The sequence below is a fragment of the Clarias gariepinus genome, chromosome 2 (genome assembly GCF_024256425.1).
Source record: "Clarias gariepinus isolate MV-2021 ecotype Netherlands chromosome 2, CGAR_prim_01v2, whole genome shotgun sequence".
NCBI lineage: Eukaryota > Metazoa > Chordata > Actinopteri > Siluriformes > Clariidae > Clarias > Clarias gariepinus.
In genome coordinates, this window is record NC_071101.1 from 23,073,800 (window position 1) to 23,083,307 (window position 9,508).

The 9,508-nt window shown below is 38.5% G+C and overlaps 1 protein-coding gene across 2 annotated transcripts; it reads right to left on the bottom strand.

Annotated features, from left to right (window-relative positions):
- Positions 1–34: 34 nt before the first annotated feature.
- Positions 35–8,174, bottom strand: LOC128544107 (zinc finger protein with KRAB and SCAN domains 8-like). Of its 2 annotated transcripts, none has more exons than XM_053514075.1 (4): positions 8,030–8,174; positions 5,973–6,651; positions 4,561–5,096; positions 35–3,107 (listed from the first exon to the last, which is right to left on the bottom strand). In XM_053514075.1, the coding sequence occupies exons 2-4, from the start codon at positions 6,644–6,646 to the stop codon at positions 2,839–2,841; spliced, it is 1,479 nt and encodes a 492-aa protein (XP_053370050.1). In that variant the 5' UTR covers positions 6,647–6,651; positions 8,030–8,174; the 3' UTR covers positions 35–2,838. The 2 variants fall into 2 exon arrangements, with proteins under 2 accessions (XP_053370050.1, XP_053370059.1); XM_053514084.1 differs by lacking the exon at positions 35–3,107 and adding an exon at positions 3,949–4,364.
- Positions 8,175–9,508: the final 1,334 nt, after the last annotated feature.

The window sequence follows — 9,508 nt, forward strand, 5'->3', positions numbered from 1 at the left end:
CTTTCTGTATATGGGGAAAGAATGTAGCAGTAAATAAAAAAAGCAGAATGACATTTATATTATAATAATATAAACAATAATATGAACAAAAACGACATTATTATTTATTACAGCGTAAAACCACCACAATTCACAAGGTCAAATAAACATTGCTGACGTAATGTATAATCACATTAAGGTAATTTCCTTAAATGTGTTTCCTAGTGTAATCTGCCAATGCAGTCATATGCCTGAGTGTGTGATTAGCCTCAAAATATACTTACTCAGGGATGGGTTTAAATTTTTAAAATCTCTAAAAAAAAGATATCTAATAACAAACAGAAATTTCTTATTTATCTTACATTTAAATTCAGTCCCGGTAATAATGCATACACAAGGTGGTTTAACCTTCAAAGGTTTTCGAAATGTTATTTTGAAAGTAAGTGCGTTCTCAGCTGCTCAAACAAACACGATCACATGAGGTACATACATAGCTGCTACAGCTATGTTTCAAAGGTTTAGTGCATACAGCAATTATTACTGTTAAAGGAATAATTGTGATGATATTCTAAATAACTTGCATATATAATGTGGACTTGCTTATCAATAGCAGTGTTGCCTGAAATCTAAAAATCCTTAGATCTGATCTAAAAATGTGCTGTCACACCGGAAAATTTTGAGCTTACTACAATTAATTTGTTGTTTTAGTTGTAGTTTAAAGAATTCCCTTTACCTAGAACAGTTTGAAATATAAACTATTTATACAACCCTATACAGTGAGGGGAAATATTTATGTATGTGCATATTAGGATCACGGCTTCAGAACAGAAAAGTCCTGTCCTATTCATTCCATCTAATAACCAAACCAGCAAATTATAATTAGCACAACTTTTCAGTCAGATAAGCTTAAACCAATTAGTGACATCACCTGTTTTGTGCTTGCTTAGTCAATGGATGGAACAAGTATGTGACAGGACTTTTTCTTTCTGAAGCAGGGAGATGCTGCCTTTGGGAATGGCTGACTAAAATCAATGACCAAATTAGTTGAAAACTATCTTAATTGCTGATTAGTTAGCGTCATCATCACGTGTGTGTTTCAAACTGACTCGAAAGGCTCTGCCATAATCACTTACTGGAGTAAAGTGAATGATAGAGCGATGGCTATAGTCTGTGTTCCTGACTGTATGTGTGGTAGGCAAAAAGTTCACAATATTTAAATATGGCTTCCATCTGCCATCTTAAAAAGTAAATAACTGTTATATGTTATTGCTGCAACTTGGTGTTAAATTTTGACAGGAAAAATGTTTGGGATAATTTTTTTTTATTCATGTAATATTTATGTTTTGAATTAGGTATTCATCAGTATTGTGATTACTGTTAGTTAGCACATGCCCAACACACAGCCATGGATAGATTTTATATATATATATATATATATATATATATATATACACACACACACACACACACAAGTGATGGGAAGTTTGGATCATTTTAGTGATATGGTTCTTTGAATCGTGTTCATCAAAATGAACAAATCTTTTTTGTCATTTAGTTCATTTTGTTCTTTTGATCAGAAATAAAATTCAATTCAATTCAATTTTATTTGTATAGCGCTTTTAGCAATTTTCATTGCCGCAAAGCAGCTTTACACAGTCAAAAGAATTATTTAAGTTTGTATGAAATGTGAATTTGTATGAATCAAAATGGTCAGTTTAAAATAAAATGTTACATTTTCAATAAACAGACCCCCAACACGTCTACATAATCAAATTTTGGCTATATGGGTGTCACATGACAAAGAATTAATTATTCGGACCAAAAGACTCGAGAGGTAACTACTCATTTCTGTGTCCTCTACATAACCTACAAAGGGTTTGTGATGCTTTGCAAGCCCAGTAAAAAAAGGAACGAATCACTCTCTGAGACTACTCGCTCTTTTGAATCACATTAAAGGCTTGTTCAAAAAGAACTAATCGTTCATGAACAACCCATTACGAATATATATATTTATATATATATAAATGAAACAGAAATTCAGTTTGGCCTGCCGCCGGTGACTGGTGCTGCGGGCGTCCCTCACCATGTAACAGTATACAGCGTCATCATTACATTTTATGCCATACTGTAAGGTAACAGAATATCGGCCGAAATATTGAAGCAGTGTGGAGCGGCAGCAAGTTGACTGCACACTCCATTTGCAGATAATGTTAGCCCACGGGCGTCAGGATCTGCACATGGTTGGAGCCACGATTACCCTCTAGTAATCAACAGACAAGGAGCAGACCTAGTGTATATATTAATTACAATTTTGCACACACAATGTCGGGAAAATATGGATATTTCAGCAAGACAACAGTTTAGCCAATCTCCAGAATTTATTTATGGAAGATTTTGGAATTGTGAGTTTAAAACCAGTGACTTCAAATCAATTTAGCATGAGTAATAGGCCAAAACTGAATCATGATGCTACTGCAAAAAAAAATAAAAATAATAATAATAATAATAATAATAATAATAAATTATTACCTCAGATGTCTCGAAGCTGTAAGTGCCAACAATGGCTTTAAATTCAAATACTAGCCCTCTAATAACCTCTGGTGTCAAAATACTTTTATTCCTATTATCAATTTCCTTTTTTAACATCCCTTTGTGCATGCTTCTGATATGTAAATATGAAGAACATATAAATGCACCAGAATTGAAAAACATGCATGTGCAAAATCTTATTTCCCCTCACTGTATCTGTGAAGAAAGATGTCTTAAATATCACTAGCAGTATAAACTGTATATTGTACCACATTAGCTTGCACACTGCCTGTCTCATTCAGCAGTCTCTGTTTCAGCTCAAGGGTGTGTTCACAAGTATTTGCCAGGATGCATTTTCTTTTGATGCTGATGCAAGTTGTCTTTGATCTTAAAAGCTCTGCCACAGTCGGAGCACATGTAAGGCCTTGCTTCCGAGTGTACGACCACATGCTTGGCGAGTGTACGACTGTGGCTGAAGCCTTTCCTGCACACTGGGCACTGGAAGGGTCTCTCGCCAGTGTGGATGTTGCGGTGCTCCTGTAGCCCACGCTCCTGTGCAAACGCAGAGCCGCAGTCTGAGCAGATGTGGGGGCGCTCGCCTGCCAAGAGGAGCCAGGAGCAGTTAGAACATTGATGAATGATAAATCAGTGTAGCATTTATTATGGTGTTTATTTCAGATATTCTTTAAAATCATACTCAATGCAAAAATCATGGCCGCATGTAATTTTAAAAATCACTTAACGAAAAGATTGAGTTGTAACTCCCGGCACTGCAGAATTATTGACTGAATTTAAAATGAAGCTGTTGAAGTTCAGAAAAGTTATTTTTTCTCCGTTAACACACAGCACATCAAGGGAACTTTAAACAAATTTTTACCAAAATGTCATCGGGAAAGATAATGTCGAGTAATACACCAAAGTAACAAATGCAAAGTGTAAGTAAATGCAATCAGTCTGTCTAAAATGACAAAGGAATTGCTAGGTAAGTGTGCTTCCTTCATGATTAACCTGAACTTTTGAAAATATCACCATAGCAACAGATATAAGGCTAAACAATTCTGTTTGTGATCAGATACAGGTTGACTGCCAGGTTAACATTACAGAGCGTTACAATAAAAAACAAACAAACAAAAAGATATTCTAAGGGGGTGTTCAAGTCAAAGCGGGACTCTTGACTGTGCAGAATAAAAGAACACTGTTATGAGAGTAAAATCTACTTTTATTTTTCTATCAAAACCCCTGCTACACTAATGCACTTATCCCGTTTCACTCGTGCTCGGATACCATTAAGGAGGAAAGTTCTCTCAGTATGTCAGAGCCATAATTGGACTGCCATGCTTCACCTCTGAAATGTTGGCCCCTAGGACCTCCTCTAATGGCCCAAACATGTAGAAATCTCTTGGAGAGATGTTAGGACTGCACAGGCATGTGACGATAACTTACAGCTGAGTTCCTGTAATGTGCAAGTGTTGTTCTTTAAAGATTGTGTGTACAGTTCACAGAGGCAGATGTGTCTCTTCCGCAAGTTGTCGACAAGTTATCCATCAATTTTTAAGGATCAGATGTTCCACTTGCTCAATGTTCACAGGAGTGTTTGCAGTGGCCGGGATCATTATTCACAGATGGACTGTCTTCTTTTGCAACATTCACATGTTTGTGGCTAAGGGTCTCATCACCATACTGTACATCAAAATCGTCTGTAAATGTCAATCAATTTTACACCTTTGTTCATGAAAAGTCGCAAGAACCGGTTTGACTTAAACGCCCCATATATCTGTATAGGATCTTGGAATTTGGTGCTTCTTGTAGATGAGGGAGGGAGTGAACTGAGGCTGAGAAACTGCACCAAACAGAACCTGCTAAAATGCGTCGGTGTTTGTCTGCACAATGTAAATATTAGTCAGTTGAACGTCTAGTATATTATGGAAATTAATTACTACAGGATAATTTATACTGCTACAATAAATGAAGTAATGTTTCTACTGCCTGGTATTTGCAAATAACATGTAATAATTTCAGTATAACAATCTATACTGCTTCTATGTACCTTACCTGTGTGTGTGCGCTGGTGGCAGCGGAGGTTGAAGCGGTCTCTGAAAGCCTTGTTGCAGTCAGGACAGTGCAACATTTTCCGATGCACTCGTAGGTGGTTAGTTAACTGCGAGAGGGAGGGGAAGCGCAGATCACAGTGTTGGCAGCCCAGACTTTGCCCAGGAGTACAAATGTGTTTTCTTAGGTAGTCAAACCTCTTGAACTTGCTACCGCAGTCTGGACAATCAAGTATACGTTTTAATTTTGTCCCTGTGGTTATGTTCCCATTCTTATTAGCTCGTCTCTGTGCATTCTTTATTGATTCGCCACTATAGCAGGGTCCGTGAAGCACAACTTGTGTATCATTTCTAATTGATGGTGTGTTTTCAGTATTAAGCACTGGCTTTATGTCAACTAGGGATGGGGAAAACATAGCTTCAGAAAACTGTTTCTCTTCAAAATGCTCATCTCCAACAGTAACTTCTAGGCTGTGGCTGTCAGATGGGAGGACTGGTTCAGAGTCCAGCTTCTTTAGCTCATTTGAGCTGATGTAATCCCTGAAATGGGTTTAGATCAAATATTAACGATACTCAGGTTTAAATACATCTTCACAGCCAGTCAGCAACACAGATACACACAGCAAGGCATGTCTGGATACATTTTCCACATTCTACTGTAGAAAAATACTGGATTTTTCCTACTATGAATCTATGAAATAACACATATGGCATTAGGGTATTAAGTACTGTAACAACTACAACTGTCAGTTGTTATTTTAAGACACAAAGGTCAGCTGTTCTGGAATAGTTCTTGCAAGAACAGAATTGTCAGGTACATTTGCAAAACCTATCAAGCACCATGATGAACCTGGCTCTCATGAAGAACTTCCTAGAAAAGCAAGACCAAAACGTACCTCTGCAGCAGAGGAGAAATTAATTTAGCGTTACCAGCCTCAAAAATGACTAGTTAATAGGAGCTCATATTAAAACCGTTATGAGAGCTTTACAAAGCACCTCAATATTAGCGGTTCAAAGGAGATTATTGCATTTTTTGGATGCCTTTAGTATTGTTTTATAATGTAGAATGAAATACAAATCAGGAAAACACCATACAGCAGAATTAAAAGGTGTGTCCAAACTTAACTGGTGATGTACATAGACATACATGCCTTTTCCATTAGACAGGGCGGCAGACTTAGAACTACCTCTACTCCAGACACATACTTGTGTGTGTTTCTCATTGCATTACAATACCTGTGAAAGCACACATTGTTTTCCATCGATTATGGACTGATGATTAGTAAGACTTAGAACTACCTCTACTCCAGACACATACTTGTGTGTGTTTCTCATTGCATTACAATACCTGTGAAAGCACACATTGTTTTCCATCGATTATGGACTGATGATTAGTAATGGGGAACTCCACATTACCTTGAGTAGCCATGATCAGCATGTGCATCTTCATGATGGCTCTCCCTCTCTTTGTTCCATTCAGCCCTGGTACCTTCCAGGATGGATGCCGCCACGACAGCAGCCTCCTCCATGTTCTGCGGTTGTTCTTCGCTTGTCTTCTTAATCGCATCAGGTGGAAGAAGAGAGAGAAACTTCTGCAAAGCCACTTTCCTTACCACTTCCTCAGAGCTGCACCTTTCCGGCTGAAGCCACTTCTTTGCTGCTTCCTCCACCCCTACTTTTAGTTCTCGCACCCCCTGGTTAGGATCATACTGGACCTTGTTGAAGTCCTTCCACCTTTGATACTCCAAGGAACATGCCTGTTTCCTCATGTTTGACTTTACAGCTTCATAACTCAGCTCATGATCATCTTCATCGCACGTCTTTACACAGAGGAGCTGTGCCAACCTCGAACCCCATTTTCTCTTTGGGAGTTTACTGTCATCCAAAGCTCGTTCGAAAACAGACAGTGAAAGCTCCAGATCATCCCCGGTCAAGTCCAGCTGTGGCAGAGGCAGCTGCCATGGGCTTGCGTTGTCTTGGTTTAAAAGCTGAGCAAGAAACTGTGCCTGGATCTCTCCCTGAAGGGCTACAGCTCTCTGTAGCTGAACGTGGAGGTCCAGGAGAGAGCGTAAACAACAAATCACATCCATAGACTCTGCACTCAGATTCAGAAAAAGAAATGAAGAAAGAAGCAAATGAACATACAAAAATGATTGTGCACAGATGTACACTTAAATCGATAAATTCCATCTCTCCCTGATAAGAAGAAATGATAAATTCTGCAATACTGGGAAATCAACAAGAGACCTGGTATATTGGATCTGAGAATATTTTATGAGGATAAATTATCCACATTCTGGCTGTAGAATTTATTTTAATTAAATTTTATAAAAGACAAATACATAATTTTTCAACATATTCCCCTACACTTTGTCCACCTGTCAACAAGCTTTCATATTCCGTCCTTTAAAAATGTTTTAGGCTAAACTGCAAGTCACAAATGCACCTTCGTCTTCAATCGTAGGGCTGCTTTCAGGGGACCAAACAGGTGACCTGTCCGATAGAGCAAGATCAGGACTATAGATAGAATACTTTACCACCTCAAAAGTAAGTTATGGCAGCGTGTCGACAGTGTGGGCAGAATTCTGCGGATTTGTATTTTTCATGCAAGATCACAATGCCCTTGGATAGTTTAGACTTCAACTCTTCAATAAGCATTTCACTGTAACGAGCACTGTTGATTGCTGAACATTTTTCCTTATAAATGTTCCAATATTGGTCCTTGAAAAGCCCAGAAAACTGTAAGCATCAATTTTCCAGCTGATGGTATGCTTTTTCTTAATCGGCGATTGAGGATGTTTCCGTTCCATATGATGAGGTTTACTCTGAAGCTCGTAGTGATGAATCCATGTCTCCAGGGATGAATCTTTAAGAAACTTTCACCCACCTTAGAGTTTCTTTTTATCAGTTTGGTTTGGAGATATTTAAACGCTTCTGTTTATGCTCTTCTGTGAGCTGTTTCAGCACCAGATACACCCTCAAACCACTAAAAAATCAGTACACGCTGCTCTTCTTTTGTGCAAATCACAAGTGGCATTGCCTTTTTTGCTTGCACTGCAGTTACAAATTAAAAACTAAATGCATGCAGGTAAAAAGATCATCATGCAAAATCGATTATTAGTTATGTATTGTGCATTTCCTGTGTGTAACTGACTTTATATCCAGTTTATGAAAGAATATAACTAGGTTTATGATCAACAAATCTGAAGAATTAGAGAAGAGGGATGATGATGTTGCTGCTTTCCTACAATAAGCCATATAAAGTTATTCTCTTTATTCCAGTTTAAATGCAAATAATGCAACAAAAAACTTTTCTGTTCTGTTGTCAGTAACTAGCACGAACGATAAGTGTAGGAAAGAATTTGTATTTTCGTGGTGGTGTGTTTAGTTGCATTAAGCAAAAGGCTTGACATGAATGACAGAATGTCTTTGGTTTAAGCTAATCTACAGCACTCTACCTGAAGTCTACTCACCACGCGCCAAAAGCCCAAAGCAGCGAGAATGAGTTTGCAAACAGCACGAGCTCAATGGGCGAGACTCTGTTAATTAAGCTCGAGTGTATGTTATCTGTTTTGTTATCAGCGTTCCAGTTATTAGCTTTGTCCAACGCCAGCCCCTTTCCCTTCTCTTCTTCTCCGTCGACTTCTTCTCTTTCTATGTTTCACGTTTTGTTGTGAGATTAAAAGTTGTTACTGACACCTAGTGACCAAACTGTACATAAGACGCGCTTTAAATCACGAAGACACATTCATTCATTCATTTATTCATCGTCTGTAACGCTTATCCTGTTACCCAGGTGACGGGACCCTATCCCAGGTGACTTCGGGAACGAGGGGGAGTCTATTTATTCCAGATTTTGTTATGATTTTAATCCTTTAAAAATGTTTCATGAGTAATTAAATGCCCAATTCTAATAACATTAGATTTCTCACTTAAAAACCAAGTGGAGCATTTAAACAAAATAACTTCGAATGCAAGATTTCTCTCTCTCACTTAGGTATCTCTGTTATCCTCCGTAAGTATTACTAAACATACTTAATAATTCAGAGAAACGTTTATATTTGAGACTGATCAGCCGATTACTGGTCAATGGCTAATCTAACTGAAAACAACCCAATTCTGGTTACTATTCAATCGACCAGTTCATCTCTATTTTAAATAATGTAATAAATTTATGTATGTATGTGTGTATATGTGTGTGTATATATATATATATATATATATATATATATACACACACATATACACACATACATACATAAATTTATATACTCAGCAAAAAAAGAATCCTCTGACTTTCAACTGTTTTTACTTTCAGTAAACTTAATGTGTAAATATTTGTATGATCACTAAACGAGTCAACACCATAAGACATAAACTAAAAATGTTTCACAATGTGTCCCTGAATTAAGGGAGGTTCAAAATTAAAAGTACCAGTCAGTATCTGGTGTGGCCACCAGCTGCTTGAAGTACTGCAGTGCATCTCCTCCTCATGGACTGCCTATTGCGGACAGTCTGAGCACTGATGGAGGGATTGTGTGTGATTGTGTGTTCCTGTGTGTTCCTGGGCAGTTGTTGTGGCCATCCTGTACCTGTCACGCAGGTGTGATATTCGGATGTACCAATCCTGTGCAGGTGTTGTTACACGTGGGTAGCGCTGTCTTAGGCGTCTCACAGTGCGGACATGGCAATTTATTGCCCTAGCCACATCAGCAGTCCTCATGCCTCCCTGCAGCATGCCTAATGCACGTTCACACAGATGAGCAGGGACCCTGGGCATCTTTCTTTGGGTGTTTTTCACAGTCGGTAGACAAGTCTGCCCCTGGGGCTAGGGGTAGCTCAGTGGTTAAGGCATTGGACTACGGTTCGGAAGATCCCAGGTTCAAACCCCACAACCACCAAGTTGCCACTGTTGGGCCCTTGAGCAAGGCCCTTAACCCTCAACTGCTCAG

Excerpts from the sequence above, each read along its gene's own strand:
- LOC128544107 (XM_053514075.1), bottom strand. The coding sequence starts at position 6,646 with ATGGATGTGATTTGTTGTTTACGCTCTCTCCTGGACCTCCACGTTCAG. Across the intron at positions 5,097-5,972 it reads GCTGATCATGGCTACTCAAG|GGATTACATCAGCTCAAATG; the intron begins GTAATGTGGAGT and ends AACCCATTTCAG. Across the intron at positions 3,108-4,560 it reads CCACCAGCGCACACACACAG|GCGAGCGCCCCCACATCTGC; the intron begins GTAAGGTACATA and ends TCCTCTTGGCAG.